The following is a 20,951-nucleotide window of genomic DNA, read 5'->3' as shown; positions in this document are numbered from 1 at the left end:
TAGTACTTGACTGCCATTTCTGATATTTATATAGAAATTCAAAGAACCTCCTGCAGCCAAAAGAGTTTTGAAAGACAACAAATTTGAATGTTTCACACTACATGATTTTAAGTCATGCTCTTAAGAAAGAAGAAATCAAGACCTTGTGATTTTAGTGTAAGGATAGACATATAGATCAATGGAGCAGTGTACATTCCATAAATAGGCTGAGCCATATACAGTTAATTGATTTTTGACAAAAGCACCAAAGCAATTCAATGAGGGAAAGATGTTTTGAGAAAATGGTACAGGAAGTAGATATGTGTACAGAAAAATACGTGAACCCCTACGCATAGATATCCATAACTATTAAATGCTATTTGTGTTCCACCCACATAGCCCTGATTCTTATCATTTGTGACACTTCCCACCCCACTTTCCAACTGCCAGCTCCAAGGTCTCCTTACTTGAAGGCTTTAAGTGGCCAATGGAATCCTCTCTACCCACATGCATGGCTGTCTGAGAGTCACAGTAATATTATGTCATCTTTCCAGGAAGTTTGTGTTCTCATGTTAGCCAATCCACACTTCACCTTTGGATATTACTTAAGATTATACCTAAAACCTTGACTACTTGTATGTTGGCACTACCTTCCTCCCATGATCTTCCCATGGGAAACTCTTCCTCACATCCTGTTTCTTATTGGATATACCTGACTTACCTTAATTTTTAGAATAGTTGGTTGCTCTCTGACCTCTGCTCTCTGATGGGTTCAAGAAAAGATATAATTTAATTGTTTATCTGCCCTTTTCCTGTTAGAGTGGGAGTGAAGTTCTTTCCATATTTCTACATTCTAGGCAGAAAATAAAATTTGCAACTCTCTCTAAAATTGTTTCGAGAGACAGAAAGGGAGAGGGAGAGAATGAATGAGGAATTATTTAAAATGTAATAGAAAGCATAGTACAAGAACCTCCTCAGTATCTAATTCTATTTGATTCCTGAATTTTTAAAAGCAAATAAAGAAAAATTTGAGTTTAGGAAACAAGGCAGCCACAGAATTATTTTATTACCGTTCTAGGAATTAGTAATCAACCCAGTGGAGAATGGATGATAGTACCCAAGTTTATATTTTAAAATATTTGAAAAGTATCAGGTCTTAAATTCCACTTTGGAGATTTTGTTCCCATATGCACTTGACCTGGAATACATACTTGAACAAATCTGTATCCTGCAGTGTCCATTTAGCAAGTAGATAAATATTAATTATTATTAAACATCATGTAAAGGCATATAGTTGTCAGTCAGCTTTGATGTGGTTACAAGCTACTCCCCAAATCACAGTGGCTTAAAATAATGAAAGTTTATTTTTTTCACGTTAGATGCATGCCGCAAAGTGTCTATGGCTCTGACTCTGTGCTAGGTAACATGCATGCCTTCATTCTGGGAGCCATGCCAATGGACCAGCTCCTATGTGGAAGGTGCCCATTCTCATGATAGAGGAGAACAGTAATAGAAAGTGTGAACTCACCCAAAGCCTCTTACAGCTTCTCCTTAGGCACTGAGCATGTCATGTCAGCCCTCTTTCTATCCAACAAAGCATGTGACAGGTCCAAGTTCAAAAGTGAACAGTGGGGGCATGCAGCCTTCTGACTCGAGACACATTCAAGACTCAAAGCAATTGATGGGGGATGTACACTCCTCCTAAGAGAATGAGGGAGTAAATTGATAATTGTGAAGAAAAAAACAAAAAGAAAGTCTACTTGCAGCAGAAACAAACACACAGGTATTTCATATTTCTATTGACATCAAATCTTTATGAAGTATATACTATAGACTTGCAACAAAGAAAGATAAGAAGAGTTGGAGGAAGCTATGAGTCAGCAAGTAACAGCAGTTTCACACATATTCTGAGTAGCTCATAGAAACATAGTAAAATTCCTTCAGAAAGTCTAAAAATTCTTACTGAGGTTGTATGGACCCAGCCTGAGGGGGTCTGAGTTCAGGCCCCTGTGTAGAACAAGGCATAGAATGGTGGCCTCTCAAGCACTCTGCTGTCTGCATGGGGACCCGGGGAGGAGATCTTCCGTATCACAACTCACTGTCTCCCAGGGTCAGGTAATCCTGGACTCACTTCTTACCACGAGATTCTCTGGAATCCCAGTAAGTTTAGTAAATGCAGAATTTGGACACAGTCATTACAGCTGCTGTGAACTGAGCATCTGCTCTGTTCCAGGTAATTTTCTGTGAGATCTAAAATATTATCACTTCTCACACAAACTCCTTAGGAGGGATTTCCCCAGTTACAGAGGAGGAACCAAAAGTTAAAAGTTTATTTCCTATCAAGAGGGAAATACCCAAGGAGCACATGTAAACGTGTGTATGCAGATGCTGAATGACTGAATCCAACATTTGACCACCTTTCATTAGACCTGAGGTTGGCACGAAGATTCTTAATGGAGAAGACCTAGAATACCTACACCTGACTCCAACACTGGACCACAGCCTTGATATTCACAGAGTGGTCCACAGAACAGGACCTGCAACATCAACAACATATGGGAGTTTGTCACAAATGCAGAGTCTCTGAGCCACCCTAGTCCTGCCAAATCAGAGTCTATATTTGAACAAGATTCCCTAGTGATTCATGTACACATTGATGTTGGGAGAAGTGCTTGTTTAGAACAGTGTGTCTCAGCCTCACCACTGTTGACATCATGCTGGATAATTCCTTGTGGTGGGGGCTGTCCTGTGCATTTTAGGTTGTTGAACTGTATCCCTGGCCTGAACACATGATGTTCCAGTGGCACTTCCCTTGATATGACAATCAAATATTTCTCCAGATATTGCCAAGTGTTCTCTGGAGACAAAATCATCTCTAAATGATAACCACTGGCCCAGAGCATGAGAACTAAAAATATATTGTGTTCTGTACAAAGCACATGCCTTGCTCAGTTCATAACATTGGAACAATCACCTCACCTTTCTGAATCACAATTCCGCAAATTTAGAATGAGGCTTGTAATTTTATAGTCCTCATAGGATAGACTATTGCAAAAATTAAATGAGACAATACATATAAGGGTCTAAGCTCAGCCCACAGTGCATTAAAAGATCTAAGTGGATCTCTTATCATTACCAAATCTTTTAAAAATAAAGGACTGAAAGCCAGGTTTTCCCTTGCATTAAAAACATAAAATGCCTAATTGATGGGATAAAAGCATTGTGAATGCAAGGATTATTTTATCCATGTTTTCATAGCAAAGGAACACAGCTCTATCCCTTTTTGAAGAAGAAAGAGTAATTTTCTGAGGATATCAGGTGTTGTGTTCCCACCACAAGCCAGCGGTTTAGAGACCCAAGGGGCCTCGTCAAGACAAATTCCTCAGGCTTAGATTTGGAGGAAACTTTGACTCAGGGTTGTAAAAATTTTCAGTGCCAGCCCTCTGGAAGACAGGAGAGTTTATGGAGTAGTAATAAGAATTGGATACACCTGACTTCTAACCTGGTCTCCTGGGAAAAGCAAATTAGGACAGAAAATTTCCATTTTGTGCAGACAAGTTCCCCTGAGGAAACAATGTGTTTGAGGGTTGGAGTAGCAATGGAAAATGAGCTGAGCAGGTAAAATGAGCAAATACAGCAAATATACAGAGGTATAAATATCTCCACTGCTACAATTCCTGTACAATTCAACCTTGAGCTAGAGGGGGCTCGGGTTTTGCATTTGAATTCCTAAGTCTGGCTCAGGGACCACTGGTTCACTCCTTCCTTCTTTCTCATCTGGAGACAAAGCTTCATTCTCCATCATCCACTACCCAGGTAGGAATTTGGGCTTCCCACACAGAGAGCGTCCTCTCAGACTTCCCAGACAGGTGAGTCTGAGAGTCCAGTTACACTGTAGGAGAAAGAGAGAATGAAACCCAAGAACATTTACCTGAAATCGCCTGAAAACCCAAATAGCTGGTTGAGAGCCAAGGGATCTCCATGTTTGTTTACTTGCTTGACTGAATAATTTATAATCAACTTATTTAATATGTTAAAAAGACAAGTGTCTAATGTCTTCAGCAATTCAAGGATTGTTATTGATAATAATGTGATGGGAATGAAAATCTAGTTAGATGAGACTCAAGAAGAAATGGGAGGCATAGTGGTGTCAGTAAGATTTAAATATTTCCAAGAAGATTTGCAGTTTGAGTAGAAAAATAAACTATTTGGCTAGGAGTGGCTTGCAGTGAACTGATGACATTTTTTTTGAAAATGTTAAATTTTATTATTTAATGTTCTTTCACCATTATAGTTATTGTACATATGACTATTATTAAAGGTCATGATGATATTTTATTTATCTATTTTTAATTTTTAAGATGGAGTATATTTGAGCATGTTCTGCATTCATTAGAAAGATCCAGATCAATAGAGGCAGCTACTACCTGGAAACTACAGTTCTTGAGACACACATTTCACAGAATCTTCTCTCACATTGAGTAGTCATTAGAAAAATAAGTGCATTTAATATATAAACAGGCATTTGGTAAATGGTTTTTCTTTGCAAATATTTCATTACCTGGGAGGCTGGATACATTTGGGGGGTTGTTAGCCATTTACTTTCTCTATTGTACATTGTCTATGCCTGTTTTTTGTTTCATGTATTGGTGTCTGAGTGTTTTTATTTATTTATTTTTGCCATATATTTCCTTTATAATTTATTTCATCTCCAGCTCAGAAAAGGCCAGGAACAGCACTCCAACATGTGGAAAAAAGGGAGAATGAGCTGTATTTTAAATACCTTGACAAGTTTTCTGTGCTGAAAATAGAGATACATGCAGCTTCAGTCTCCCCACTTTTCCCCTACCCGACCCAGGTGTGTCAGGCACCACTTCTGTGGAACCATTTCACTCAAAACTGCTGTACAGCTGCAACCATGTCCCCTACTCCAGATTCCCTATTTCAGTGTCTCTTTATTCTTGTTTTCTATTGCATTCTTTCAAACAAACAATTATAAATTTTAAAATAGGTTGGTATTTGCCATTTAATTCTTGTGAGTATGTATAATGTATTTGTTTGGTTGTATGAGAGTTTATCAATTGTGAGTGGTTAAATCTATCAGTTGGTCATATTTCTCTTCCCTCTCACTGCTTTTCAATCATAGAAAATTCTTCTGCATCCTTAGTAGTCACAAGCTGTCATTTATATGAATTACTATCTTATTTCATATGTTTTTACTTACTGCTACCTTTTGCCTTTTGTGAGTAAAGGTACTTTTAAAATGGCAATCATCTGTTGCCATCTGATTGAACACATGCTTTGGCATTCAAGTAAATATTGCTTATATCTTTTTCATAAGCATGTTTGAATCCATTTGTATTTATATATGTTGGAATTATAATTTTACATACTGCTTCCCGCACTGTTTTAAAAAAATATATTGGGTATTCTTTCTTTGGGTTTTTGCCCATTTCATTTATATTTAAAACCTTTGTTAATGTCACTATTGCTATTTTTTTTCTTTCAAAAGTTCATTTTACTCTTTTATACAGTATTGTTTAGGAAATTTGTTTTGAATTCCCACTATATTTAACCTGGTTTTACTTCCCCTGATATTTCTTTTACTTTATAAATTCCTTTTTTCTACAAATGTATTTCTATGTAAGTGCACATCTTTATGAAACCATGAGCGTAAACAAAACAGGTGAGGTCCTTGATGATTTGGATCTAACATTTAATGGGGAAAGAAGATTAAAATAAATAAATGCATGTATCACAAAATGTCCTCAGATATAAATCAAATATATTTTGAATAGGAAGGAAGGAGTAGGTTTTTGTGGCCTATATAAGATTTTATAGAGTGTATTGTGGGAAGGTCTTCACAGGTGGGGCAAGTCTCAGAAACAGAAGTTGAATATGCCCAATGGGTTTGCCAAAAAAAAACAACGACAAAAAAAAAAAAAAAAACAAAGCCCAGAAATAACAAAGAAAAATGCTGCCAAACAGACCATATGAAAACAAGTGTGGTCAAATACACAGGAGTAAATATACAGTAAAAAAAATCTATCAGGGGCCTCATATGGATACTGTAATGAGGCAAGTGGAGGAATAAAAGTGCAGTCAGTGTGTGGTCCCTTGAGTCTGAGGTCACTTCAGCACCCATGCTGATGCCTGTTTTCTCTGCAACCAGACTTTTTTTTTGAGCTTTTTATCCATATTACTTCTCCCTCAGCAGGAACTAGCTTTCTTTTAAAACTATTCCTGAGTTTACTGCAGTGGATAAGAAAAATTTTGACTGTGTCCCAGCATGTATGCACAAGCAAGCAAGAAGTGCACACATATGCAGGTGCGTGGACATACAGAAACAGACACATACATCCAGGGATCTGAACAAGCAGAACCAAAGACCCTTACTATGTATGATGCACTCTGATATTTTCATTTTGCATTTTATTTATTCCATCCTATTTTATTCTAACAAACCATATAGTCTGAAACTCTAATAGGTATGGATCTCAGAATATGCAAAACATTCCTCTAGGATGTCTTTCAAAACTACATGACTGTTTCCCTGATCCTTTTTGTTCTCTTATCTGGCATTTCTGTGAGAACATACTATTTCATTCCTTTATTCAATGTGTATTTATTTAGCTACTGTCCCCAACTAAACTAAGTCTAGGAGGTTGAGACTATGTATAATATAGATACATGCCCCTATACACTCAGACTAGCAGAGAATAAAAAATATACAATTAAAATAAAACTGCACGATGATAGCCCTATATCAAAATTATTGTAAGAGAAATTTTCCTATTTCTGTGGGAATGTTATAAAAGAGATTCATGAAAAAGATGTTCTAGACAGTCTGAAAAATAAGATGGGAGTTTTGATGATAGAGAGGGGTGAAAAATTCTAAATAGACCAGTGGTTGACTCTCCAAGCAGAGGGAAGCAGGTGTATGTAGGTTCTGAGTCTTGAGCCTGTGACATCAAGTGAAGCTATGACTCAAGTTCAATATTTATAAGACTGATGTAGGTGGGGAAATCATGATTGTGAAGATGTTGATTTGTTCAGGGAAAGTCAAGCTGGGGGTTTGAAGCTGTGGAATTTGAGGTTCATTCCCTAGTGAGGAGTCACTGTGAGAGGGTTAAGTCAGGGATTTGCTTTGTAGTAAGGAAAACTTTCTCTGGATCAATGTGAATATTGGCTAGATGGGTGCCAGCCTGGGATAGATGGGAAAGATGACAGGAAAGTGAAATAAGGTTGTGGAACTGGGGACCAAGAGGTGGGAACATAATGGAGACATTTGAGAGGAAGAAGAAAAACAAATCAGTCAAATCTCATGGCCAGAGGCAACCATGCATTCACTAACAGAAAGAAACTATGCTAAGCTTTGTACATATATTGACTAAATCTGTCAACTACCTTAGGATGGATACTGCTATTGCTACCACTTGGGAGAGGATATTAACATTTAGAATGTTTGTGATGACTCTCTTAAGTTCAAATAGTGAATATGTGTAGATCCCAAATTCAGAACCAGAGTTTCAAATTACAAAAGTTTTGCATTTGATATCATTTAGAAAAGTCTTTACAAAATAATCTTTGTTTTCCTCGGATCTTTATTGGATTATAATTGTTTTACAATGCTGTGCAGTTTCCACTGTACAAAAAGTGAATTGGCTGTATTTACACATATATCCCTATATCTCCTCCCTCTTGAGCCTCTCTCCCCTTTTCCCTACCCCACCCCTCTAGGTCATCACCAAGCATCGAGTTGATCTCCCTGTGTTATACATCTGCTTTCCACTAGCTATCTATTTTACATTTGGTAGTGTATATATGTCAATGCTACTCTCTCACTTCCTCCCAGCTTCCCCTTTCCCACCCCCCGTGTCGTCAAGACCATTCTCTATGTCTGCATCTTTATTCCTGTCCTGCCCCTAGGTTCATCAGGACTGTGTTGTTTTTTGTTTGTTTGTTTTTATAGATTCCATATATATGCATTAGCATACAGTATTTGTTTTTCTCTTTCTGGCTTACTTTACTCTGTACGACAGACTCTAGGTCCATCCACATCACTACAAATAGCTCAATTTCATTTATTTTTATGGCTGAGTAATATTATGTATGTGTATATATATATATATGTATTATATACACATATGTATATAATACATATTGTATACATATATACATACATATGTATATATGTACCCACATCTTCTTTATCTATTCATCTGTTGATGGACAATTAGGTTGTTACCATGTCCTGGCTATTGTAAATAGTGCTTCAATGAACATTGTGGTACACATATCTTTTTTTTTTTTAATGTATTTATTTTACTGGCTGTGTTGGGTCTTTTTTGCTGTGTGTGGGCTTTCTTTTAGTTGCGGTGAGTGGGGGCTACTCTTCGTTGCGGTGGGTGGGCTCCTCATTGCCGTGGCTTCTCTTGTTGCGGAGCACGGGCTCTAGGCGCGTGGGCTTCAGTAGTTGTAGCACATGGGCTCAATAGTTGTGGCTAACAGGCTCTAAAACGCAGGCTCAATAGTTGTGGTGCATGGGCTTAGTTGCTCCTCAGCATGTGGCATCTTCCTGGAGCAGGACTCGAACCCATGTCCCCTGCATTGGCCGGTGAATTCTCAACCACTGCACCACTTAGGAAGCCCTTATATATTCTTTTTTGCTTGTAATCTTGTATTTTCTTCTACCTGTAGATGATGGGACTTCCCTGTGGGTAGAGTGGCTAAGATTCCTCGCTCCCAATGCAGGGGGCCGGGGTTCGATCCCTGGTCAGGGAGTTAGATCCCACATGCTGCAACTATCCCGCATCCCACAACTAGGAACTCCCTTCTTGCATGAGTCTGGTCCATTCAATCTCTCTCAGCACTTCAGTTGGATCACAGTTACCTGCTGGTGTTGGAGGGTTGCCAGCAGAGGTGGGGGGGGCTGAGGCTCACTGAGGAGACAAGGGCACTGGGGGCAGGGATTCTGGGAAGTGCTCATTGGCATGAGCCCTCCAAGATTCTGCCCCATATATCTTTTTGAATTATGGTTTTCTCATGGTAGATGTCCAGGAGTGGGATTGCTGGGTCATATGGTAGTTCTATTTTTAGTTTTTTAAGGAACCTCCATACTGTTCTCCATAGTGGCTGTATCAATTTACATTCCCACCAACAGTGTAAGAAGGTTCCCTTTTCTCCACAGCCTCTCCAGCATTTATTGTTTCTAGATTTTTTGGTGACGGTGTTGTACTTTGTGTATTTCCCTTTGAGAATTTCTGATTTATTCCCCTTGTGCATTTTTCTAAGGGGATTTCAATCAGTCAGATATATTGATAACATAAGAATATCATTCCTTTCTCTTTTGGATATAGTGCTTTTTGCTGCTTTACTATGCTGTACACTATGAGGATATACCAGGGGTTGAAAAGTTGCCAGAATCAAGGAAGCTTTATCCTCATCACAAACTCTAGGGATCATCTGAGCTCCCCCAACACACACACACACCACATCCTGGCCACCAACACATCCTTTATTTTCTTCTCAGTTTTTTGAACTAATTTTTTTGTGTGTTTTCTTGAAATACTGGACACAAAATTGTCACATTACATTGGAGCCTTATGTTTGTGTACAGTGGAGACTTAACAACTGGAATTTAGTTACTATTTCTATATTTTTAGGGGAAAGATAATCTAATGTTGACAGTTTGCCTGTGTTATTATTTTTCTAGTTATTGTGGTCGGTGGTGACAATAGCTTGATAGTAGCATTGCCCCAGGAGGCATGGGGGGGGTGGGGGCATAAGCAGATCTCAAGGCAAGGTAAGGGGCACCTGAGCCCATATCCTCCAATATGAGACCCTTAAAATACAGGTGCCAAAATATTAATCAACATATACAAATAAGGAGGGGATCCATTCCTATTAACAGGATTTCTTGGAAAAAGAATTAATAAACTGCAAGTAACAATATATTGAGCTAGGGACACCCCGTGCTCTGAAGTTTCATCTTCAGGAAGGAGGCCACCTGGTACCTCTAAGTTATCTGATAACATCTCTCATCAATCTCCCTTTTTTACTTTCCCCTGGACATAACAAGTTCTTTTTGAGCCTTGATTTTCTGAAATAAGTACCTTTCAGAGCCTTTGCCCTGGCTGTCCACTCTGACAAGCACACACTTCTACCCAGATAGACTCATGTCTCCTGCCCTCTCTTCCTTGAGGTATCTGGTCAAGTGTTTTCCAGTCTACCTAATGACCCAGTAAAAAGTAATAACCCAATAACTCTCTTCCTCATACCTAATTTCTTTTTCTTTATAACAATTGTCAGCATAATGATAATTTGTATGATTTTTAAAATTTCCTTACATTTTTTCTCCATCATGAACCAGAGGAACTATTGTCCCTCAGTACCCTCTACTCTTTGTCCAGAAGTTGATCAGTCCTCAATTTATAATCCCCAAATGCATGACAGAATTCCTCACTACAAGTGTAGAATACTTGACCACTTGGGGAAAAAGTTGAATGTGAGACAGGCATTCTTATTTGAGATGGCATAAGAGATGGCTTGAGTGGGAAATTTCTATAAAAATTATGCATATTCATTTTTAATGCAAAATATAAATTTTAGAAATCATCTATGCGTGCAATGCCAATTTTTGAGAAACTAGTCATGTTATTTTTTTATTTCCTGGTAGTCACCTTCAGCACATGGAACCAGGGAATGATACACGAATTTCAGAATTTGTTCTCCTTGGATTATCAAAGGAACAAGAATTGCAACCTCTCATATTTGGCCTTTTCCTTTCCATGTACCTGATCACTGTGTTTGGAAACCTGCTCATCATTCTGGCCATCAGCCTAGACCCTCACCTCCACACACCCATGTACTTCTTCCTCTCCAACTTGTCCTTTGCAGATGTCTGTTTTATCTCTACCACCATCCCAAAGATTCTACAGAATATAAGGACACAGAGCAAAGTAATAACCTATGAAGGCTGCATCACCCAGATGTATCTTTTCATACTTTTTGCAACATTGGACATGTTCCTCTTGACTGTCATGGCCTATGACCGCTTCGTGGCCATCTGTCACCCCCTCCACTACACATTCATCATGAAACTCTGGCTCTGTGGACTGTTAGTTCTGGTGTCCTGGATCATGAGTGCTCTGAATTCCTTGATACAAAGTGTAATGGTGTTGTGGCTGACCTTCTGTACAAACCTGGAAATCCCCCACTTTTTCTGTGAAATTAATCAGGTGGTTCAACTTGCCTGTTCTGACACCTTTCTTAATGAGATGTTGATGTATTTTGCATCTGGGGTGTATGGTGGCATTTCCCTCACTGGAATTCTATATTCATATTCTAAGATAGTTTCCTCTATACTAAGAACTTCATCAGCTCAGGGAAAGTATAAAGCATTTTCCACCTGTGCATCTCACCTCTCAGTGGTCTCCTTATTTTATTGTACAGTCTTGGGAGTGTATCTTAGCTCTGCTGCTACTCACAGCTCACAGTCAAGTGCAACAGCCTCAATGATGTACACCGTGGTCACACCCATGCTGAACCCCTTCATCTACAGTCTGAGGAACAAAGACATAAAGAGTGCTTTGAAAAGAATCATTGGGATGGCATTTACATAGGGACCAATTGTCATGGGGCTGAAGAAGTGCCTTTTAAGGGCTCAAAGCCTCAGAGCCAGATTCTTTGATCAGATTGTTGAAGCAGAACTTGCTCCTTCTAGTTATTTCCTGGAATTCCCATTTCTTTGAATTCAAGTCCTCTACATTTTATTCCCAAATGAAATTACATGCTGGGGAATTTACTGATTTCCATTGTGCATCTCATGAGTGTGTAGTCAGCTGTCAGTCTCTATGTTATGTTTCTAACGGTCATCCATGATGTTGAGTAAGGATGTCTTGCTCTTCTTTCTTGAATCAATTTATGGTTATTTCTTTATCCAGGTTAATCTATGTACAGAAAAAAATGAGTTTATCATGTTAATTACTTTAATTTCACTTTTTCTACATCCATAAATGACACTTGGATTTCTTCCCAGTTAGAAGGCAATCTCACCCCTGTTAAGTGAGAATCAGCTGCCTATGCTCAAGACTCAACCCTTAGCCATGTATCATCAGATTTTTTCCATTTAATTGAATTATTGGAGTATAATTACACATGATAAACTGCATATTTGAAGTGTACAATTTTATGAAATAAAGGAGCTATCCAAAGCTAAGAAAACATATTGCATATTCCTATCTGTGTTTAATTTGACAGTGCACATAGATTTAAAAGCTTTGTTATGTAATTGTAAAAAATTTAAGCTCCCTGAGCCTCAGTTTTCTTATTTCTGAAGGTATTGTGAAATACTAAAGAAAACTTCATATGGATGCTGTGAGAAATAAATTAAATGTGTGGAAATATATATTTTAGTCCAAAGAAAACAGTTAAGGGAAAAGTTTTGTCTATTTATGTGTGTACACATTTTTATTTCAAATAAGTGATTTCATACACATGTATATATACATATAGGCATCTTTTATGTAGAAAGGAGACTTGAGAGAAATTTGGAGAGAATAGAAATGAAAATAATGAACATTTGAATTAAAATGAAATAAAATAATGGAGAAATATAGACACAAAAATTTAAAGGGCAATGGGTGACCTCAATGTTGATAATGAATTACTTTTCCTACCTCAATGTCACAAAAGAATTATAGGCAAACAGATAACACTCACACTGATGCAATGAGAAGTTCACTGTGTCAGTTAATGGGGCAGAATATCTTCAAATTGATTTAATTTTTTTTCTATTTAATGTGTGTTTTCAACATTAAATGCCCTTACCCAAGTTAAGCTAATGAACGAACTGAGAGGATTAAAATTAATTCTTGCAAGCAAATTTTATTGAAAAAATGTCTATTTTAGATTCCTATTGCTGTTGTGAAATACTCCCACACTAGTTGCTTAAATAAACAAATGTATTATCTTATATCTCTGGATTTTAGAAGCTTAAAATGGGTCGCATTGGGCTAATATCAAATGTTTTGGGAGATGGTTCAAGATGGCAGCATAGAAAGATCCTAAACTCACCTGCATCCATGAACATACCAGATCTACAGCTACATATGAATCCATTTCCTCCAAAAAAGACCTGAGAACTATCTGAATATCTCCTCCACAGCAAAGGATAATAAGGCTACATAAATATGGTAGGAGAGGAAGAGAAATGGTCCCTACAAAAACCCCATTCCTGGCATTGGTGACCCACATGTTGTCAGGATCTCACAGTTACAAAGATTTTTCCTAAAAGACAATAGTTTGTGTCTTACATCAGGTACACAAACCCTTGGGACCTGAACCAGAAAGACAAGTCACCAAAATCTGTGGCTTTGAAAAACAAAAGGGCTTATGTCCAGGAGACCCCAGAGTCAGTGGGGGAGGGAAAGTCAGCTCTGAAAGAGCTCGTGCACAGATTCACTCATCCCAGGATTCAGCACAAAAGCAGCAGTTTGTAAAATGCCTAGATCATATGTAATGGAGATTCATTAGTTAATTAAAACATCTGCTGTGTATGCAGGAGCTTGATATTTGATATTTTCCCTGGGAACACAGGCACTGGAAGGTATCATTGCCATGCTCTCAATCCACCTTGTTAGCACTGTCACTGGCAGGTACCACTATTGCCCTCCCTCTACCTTGCTAGTGCTGAAGGGAATGCCCTACCCACATGCTTTCCTTTGGCCTTGTGTAGCCAGTGGGCTTTCCTTGAACTTGCACGCTCCCATGCCACAGAAACACTGGAGAACTTGCACCCCACATATGCTATTCCACATCCCTGGTATGACCAGTGAGGTTGCCCCACTCTTGGACTCTCCCATGACCCTGCTGTCACCAGAGGGATCCCTTGCCCATGGGAATCCACAGGCCCACTGCAGCCAACAGGCTGGGCCTGGCTCTGGATTTTACCACAACCTCACTGAAGCCAGATTAACAACACGATTCAATTAAGAAATCAAAAAGGATATCAAAAAATACCCTGGAACAAATGAGAATGGAAATACAATATTCCAAAATATACTGGATGCAACAAAAGGGAAGATCATGACACTACAAGCCTACCTTAAGGAGAGGAAAAATATAAAAAACACTTAATTTTTTATTTCAGTAAACTAAAAAAAGAAGAAATAATTGCACACCAAGAAACTGGACAATCTAGAAGAAATAGAACAATTCCTAGAAACATACATTCTCCCAAGAGTGAATCATGAAGAAACAGAAAATCTGAATACACAAATTACTAGTAAGGAATCAGTAACTAAAAATCTCACAACAAACAAAAGTCCAAGATGAGGAGTCTTCAAAGGTAAATTCTAACAAATATTAAAAAATATAATATATAACTTCCAAAAACTGTTTCAGAAAAATCATTGAGGAAGAAATGCTTCCAAATTCATCTTATGGGGCCAGCATTACCTTGATTCAAAACCAGACAAGGATAACACAAGAAAAGAAAATTACAGTATAATATCCTTGATTAGCATACATGCAAAAATCCTCAAAAATATTAGCAAATAAATTCAAAAATATATCTAATGGACTATACATCATGATCATGTGGGATTCATTCAAGGGATGCAAGGATGATTAAACATCCTCAAATCAGTCAAATGGTAGACCATATTAACACAATGAAGGATAAATATCATATCATTTCAGTAGATGCAGAATAATCATTTGACAAAATTCAACATTTGTTTATGATAAAACCCCCCAACAGAGTGGGTTCAGAGGAAACATGCTGCCACATAATAAATGTTATATAGGACAAGACCACAGATTACGTCATACTCAATGGTGAAAAGAGGAAAGCATTTCCTCTAAGATCAGAAAAAAGAAAAGAATGCCCACTGAGTCCATTTTTATTCAGCATATTATTGGAAGACCTAGCCACAGTAATTAGGCAATAAAATGCAATAAAATGAGTTGAAATTTGAAAGGAAGAAATAAAACTGTCACTATTGACATTTTTTAATTATCCTAAATATTATACCAAAAAGCTTTTTGAACTAATAAATGAATTTGATAAAACTACAGGATAGAAAATCAACATACAGGAATCCCTTATGTTTCTAGATTCTAATAAATTATCTTAAAGAGAAATATTTTAAAAAATTAAAATTGCATAAAAAATAATTTGGCATAATTTACCAAAGAGGGGAAAGACCTATACACTGAAAACTATAAGACATTGATGAAAGAAATGGAAGAAGTCAAATATAAATGGAAATACATTTTATATTCACAGATTGAAATAATTAATATTCTTAAAATGACCTAAAGCAATCAACAGATTTAAAGCATTCCCTATCAAAATCCCAATGCCATGTTTTTGCAGAACTAGAACAAATTCTTCTAAAATGTGTATGGAACCACAAGACTATGAATAGCCAAAACAATCTTGAGAAAGCAGAACAAAGCTGGAGGCCTCACTCTTCCTGATTTCAAGCTATACCACAAAGATATAATAACTAAAATAGTATGGTACTGGCATGAAAAGAGACACATAGATAAATGGAACAGAAAAGAGGACCAAGAAGTAAATCTATACATAAAGAATAAGGTAATCTACAACAAAGAAGCCAAGAATATACAACAGGGACAGAACAGTCTTTTCAATAAATGGTGTTGGAAAAACTGGACAGACACATGCAAAAGAATGAAACTAGACCACTATCTTACACCAAACAAACAAAAAAATAACTAAAAATGGAGTAATAACTTAAACATCAGACCTTAAGATGAAAAAAAAAAAAGTCCTAAAAGAGAGCATAGGTGGTCAGCTCCTTGACATTGACTTTGGCAGGGATGTTTGATCTGACAACAAAACAAAGAAAACAAATGCAGAAATAAATAAGTGGGACTATATCAAATTAAATAGCTCCTTCATGGCAAAGGAAACCATCAACAATATAAAAAGGCAACCTACTGAATGACATAAAATATTTTCAAATAATAAACCTGATAAAGGGTTAATATCAAAAATATATAAAGAACTCAACTCAGTAGCAAACAATTCGATTAATAAATGGGCAGAGGACCTAAATAGATGTTTTTCCAAAAAGGCATACAGATGGCCAAAAGGCATAAAAACAAATGTTTGAACATCATTAATTATCAGGGAAATGCAAATCAAAACACAATGAGACAGTACTTCATATTTGTTAGGATGGTTATTAAAAGAAAGATGAAAAATAACAAATGCTGATGAGGATGTGGAGAACAGGAAACACTCATGCACTGTTGGTGGGAATGTAAATGGGTGCAGCCACTATGGAGAACAGTATGTAGGTTCCTCAAAAAATTGTAAATAGAACTACCATATGATCCTGCTATTCTACTTCTGGGTATTTATCTAAATGAAATGAGAACACTAATTTGAAAAGATATACACAACCCTATGTTCATTGTGGCATTATTTACATTGACCAAGATATGAAAGCTACCTTCTACATGTCCATTGATAGATGAATGAATAAACATGTGATACACACACACACACACACACAAAAGCAATGTATGTATGTATATTTTTCATATTTGTTAGAATGGCTATTAAAATAAAGGTGAAAAATAACAAATATTGAAGAGGATGTGGAGAAAAGGAAACCCTCATGCATTTCATGAATGAACATATACATATACATACATACAATGGAATGCTACTCAGCCATGAGAAAGAAAGAAATCTGGCCATTTGTGACAATATGGATGGATCTTGTTGGTATTATGCCATATGAAATGTCAGACAGGGAAACACAAATACAAGCATGATTTCACTTGTATATGGAATCTAAAAAACAAAACAAAGCAATAAAGAAAACAAACAAAACTCAGAGAACAGATCGGTGGTTATCAGGTGGGAAGTGACTTGGAGTAGTTGCGCAAAATGGGTGAAGGGGGTCAATTATAATGTGAGATGTATTAACTAGGCTTATTATTGTAATTATTTTTTAATGTATACAATAATAAAATTAAGTTTCACACCTGAAACTGATGTGTTATAAACAAATTTTACCTCAATAAAAAATGAAAAGTCTGCAAGGCTGAATTCCTTCTAGTGGCTCAGAGGAACATCTGATTCGTTTCCATTCTAGACTGTGTTGCTGGCCACCTGCATTCCTTGGCTCATGGCCCCTTTTTCCCATCTTCAAAGCAAGCAGGGTAGCATTTTCAAAATCTCAATGCAGCAACTCTTCTGTCTCCTCTTCAACAATTAGATACTCATTGTGATTACCTTAGTCTGACCTAGGTAATCATGACTAACATTTTTCATCAGCTGATTAGCAACTCTGTTTAATCTAGTACCTTAATTCTCACCTGCTGCAAAAAAAAAAAATCATATTCAAAGTTACTGGGGACTAGGATGTGGACATATTTTGGAGGCCATTATTCTGCCTACTACACAGTCTTTTTCATAAGTGTATCATTTTTTATCATTCAAGAATCCTTATATAAAAGAAAGAGACACAGAATTAACCAAAGCCTCTTAAATGAGTGAATACATTATTCCTTCACAATTACACACAATGACAGTTTTTGGTGCAGAAGACCTAAAACTATCTACAACTGACTGAATCACAGGATCACAGCCTTCCCACTCAAAGAGTGGTACACAGGCCAGGACCTGCAGCATCAACATTACCCAGGATCTTGTTAGAAATGCAGCATCTCTGGTCCCACCAGGACCTGCTGAATCAGATTCTGCATCTGTAGTAGGATTGTTGTTGATTTGTAGGCACACTGAAGTTATAGGAGAGCTGGTCTAGAGAAAGTTTTCCCAGTCATTGTTGTTGACAATTCTGGCACGATGTTACTATTTGGGGGTGGGGGGTGTTTTCCACAGATTTTAGATGTTTAGCAGCATCATTTCAGATGTTGTTAAACATCCTAGGGGAAAAATCCTTTGTGGTTGAGAACCACTGGCCTAGAATTTGCCAACTAGAAGCATTCTGACAGATTTACAATCAAGACCCAAGGCATACTCAGATATGACTTTTGGCCAGATCACTAAACCCCTCCAAGCTCCATTTCTGCAGTTGAGAATGGAGTTCTTAAATATACTTCGCCAAGATAAGGCATTTTAAATATTCAACCAAACAATCTTTATAAGGTGCTAAGCTCAGGTTTTAGTAAAAAAAAAAAAATCTAAATATATCTCAATTCATCAACAGATATTTTATAATGAAGGACTAAATGACAGCTCAGAACTAGAGACGTAAGTATGAGTCTCCAAATTTCCCAAATGTTATAGCAAAAGTGTCATGAAGACAATGCTTGTAGTGCCCAAGATTTATTATCAAAAGTACTCAGTTCTCCCACTTGTTGAAAAGGAGAATAGAAATTTTCTGGAGATTCAGGGGCTGTGTCCCCAGTACAAGTGAATGCTTTGAAGATATAAGAGACCTAATCCAGACAGATTCCTCAGTCTTAGACTTGGAGAAAAACTCTGACTCAGAATTGAGATGAGGTGCTGGGAGATTTAGAGATCAGAAAGTGAGGCAGTGTCATGGAGCAGGAGTGAGAAAAAAGGAAATAAAATTGGCTTCTCTTGAGTTCTACCCTGGTCCCTTGTGAGTAGAGAATAATTAGGAAAAATTTCCTTCCTTCCAAAACAGTTTGCCACAGGGGAGTTTTGTGCTTAGAAGTGGAAATAATAAGAGATAAGTGTGCCTAATGAGCAGATATACGGAGCTATAAATATCTCCACTTCTGGAGTCTCTCAGTATATATAATCTTGGGCTGGAAGGGCCCTCTTTTCTCCTTGTTTGTTTGGAGTCCTAATCCTGGCTGAGGGGTTATAGCTTCACTGCTTCCTGCTGTTTTGTCTCAGGACAGAGCCTTAGTCTCCATCACCAACCATCCAGGGAAGAATTCAGACTCCCCCTCCAAGACCTTTCTCTCAGAGTGAGAGTTTCTCCAGGTGAGTCCAATGGCGCATCAGAAGGTCAGAGAAAATGGAAGCCAATTCAACTCAGTCCAGAGGCAAGAAATTGCTTTGGTTTTTGCTTGATTAATTAATTGAAGTATTTATATCAGTGGATACATAATATTTCAAAGTGTGGCTGTAATACTCACACTTGTGATTGTCTTTCATATTCTCCATCATTAAACTGCTGTTACATTCATGTTAGAAAATATGCTGAGATTTTAAGTTCAAACTGTGGTTCAAATCAGGGGGGATTTTTTCTCCCAGAAGACACTGAGCAATGTCCAGGGACATTTTGGCTGTCACACTGGAGAGGGGTGGGTGGAGGCCAGGCACACTCTAAACATCTTTCAATGCACAGGACAGACCACACAACCCAGAATGTCAGCAGTGCTAAGACTGGGAAAACTTGAGTTAAAGAATATCTATATTTGTAATATTTATAGCTGTCATCAGGTTGCTTCCCCAAATTAAGAATACCACTTTTGCTGCCAATTTAAAAGTTCAAACCCCAAGCATCATGACAGCTCTTGACATTTATTTCTCAGTTTGATGGATGTGAAAGACGTTTCTTGTTTTTTTAAACTATGGCTCAGTTTCAGCAAACTTTACGTATTTGACCATTTTCATTTGCTTATTATTATTATAAGTCCATATGTGATTTGCCCAATTGTTTACAGTTTTCTGCATTTCAAAAATTTCTACAGATCATTGTTTCTCAATTGATTTTTGGAGGATATTTTTTACCATAAAATACTTATTTCAATATATCTACTGTCCTACTTCTGAGGTTTTTTACCTTATTGGAGATGGTTTTTCCTCCTGTAAATTTTTTTTGTTTGTTTGTTTTTTATTTTTTTGTGGGTACACCAGGTTCAATCATATGTTTTTATACACCTATCCCTGTATGCCCTCCCTTCCTTGACTCCCCCTCCTCAAGTCCCCCCCACCCTCCCTGCCCCAGTCCTCCTGTAAATTTTATGTGTAGTTTTCTAGATGTTCATGTGAAGTGTATTCATTACACTTCCACTGATGTTGTAATACCTCAGATTTTTTTGTAAGATGGGTAAGCAAGGAGATCAATGTTATATTCTTTCAGATAAATAGCCATTCCTGCCAGATTTTATTTACCAATCCAACCTTTCTCCAACTAAATGGAAACAAAACCTTCCCATTTGGTAAATGTTCATAACTACTGTGACCTAATTCCTGATCATTCAAAAAAAAAGTGATGGAACATCTACTATGTGCCAGAAAGTCCAAGGTACATTACATGTTATATTCTCTTCTGTCAAGGTCATTGATGAATTAAATACTAATGCATGTTGATACCATTAAATTATTGTAATTTTATATCACATTTCAGTCTTTGATTCTTCATTAAATTTTACTCACCACAGTTTTTTTGAAACTATTCATTTTAACCTGGTTTCATTATCCTTCAGTCTTTCATTTTATAAATTTTCACACTTTTAGATATGTTTCTGGATAAGTGCACGTGTATTCACACACTTTTGTGAAAAGTACAAAGTGAACAAAGCAGGTGACATCTCTGCCATTTTGGATCATGCAGTATAACAGTGAGGACAAAGTGCGATGAAATAAACGTGCTATGACATAGTGTCCTCAGGCATGATCATATGAAGTAAGTTATTCAGTATAAAAACACACTAAGGTCGTGGTGTGGGAGGGTTTTATAGAGCATGGACCAGGGAGGCTTCCGCTTGTGGGATGAAGTCCAGAATCAGGATTAGAGTGTGCCCACTGGGTTTCTCAAAAAAGAGATAAAAACTCAAAGCCCAAGAACAGTAAAGGAAAGATGCCACAGGAGAAAGGTGAGAAAAAGGCTAACCTCATCCCCTATCAGACCACATAAAAACTAACTGATCAAATGATTATGGAAAAGGCCCAGGAAAAACAAGTCTTTTATTACTTGGTACTAAAAATGCCCAATTTTTGTTACACTTTATATATTTTATTTGTGAAATATTGGCGTATC

The 20,951-nt window shown here is 37.3% G+C and overlaps 1 protein-coding gene across 1 annotated transcript; it reads left to right on the top strand.

Moving 5' to 3' along the window:
• Positions 1-10,640: 10,640 nt before the first annotated feature.
• On the top strand, positions 10,641-11,603 carry LOC130837069 (olfactory receptor 7A17-like). The gene has a single exon (XM_057709846.1). The coding sequence runs from the start codon at positions 10,671-10,673 to the stop codon at positions 11,601-11,603; it is 933 nt and encodes a 310-aa protein (XP_057565829.1). The 5' UTR covers positions 10,641-10,670.
• Positions 11,604-20,951: the final 9,348 nt, after the last annotated feature.

The sequence above is a fragment of the Hippopotamus amphibius genome, chromosome 15 (genome assembly GCF_030028045.1).
Source record: "Hippopotamus amphibius kiboko isolate mHipAmp2 chromosome 15, mHipAmp2.hap2, whole genome shotgun sequence".
In the NCBI taxonomy this organism is placed as follows: Eukaryota; Metazoa; Chordata; class Mammalia; order Artiodactyla; family Hippopotamidae; genus Hippopotamus; species Hippopotamus amphibius.
Note: the sequence above shows the minus strand (reverse complement) of the source record. Positions and strands in the feature narration are given on the sequence as shown.

Bases quoted from the DNA above. Each gene is read 5' to 3' on its own strand.
- LOC130837069 (XM_057709846.1), top strand. From the start codon at position 10,671: ATGGAACCAGGGAATGATACACGAATTTCAGAATTTGTTCTCCTTGGA.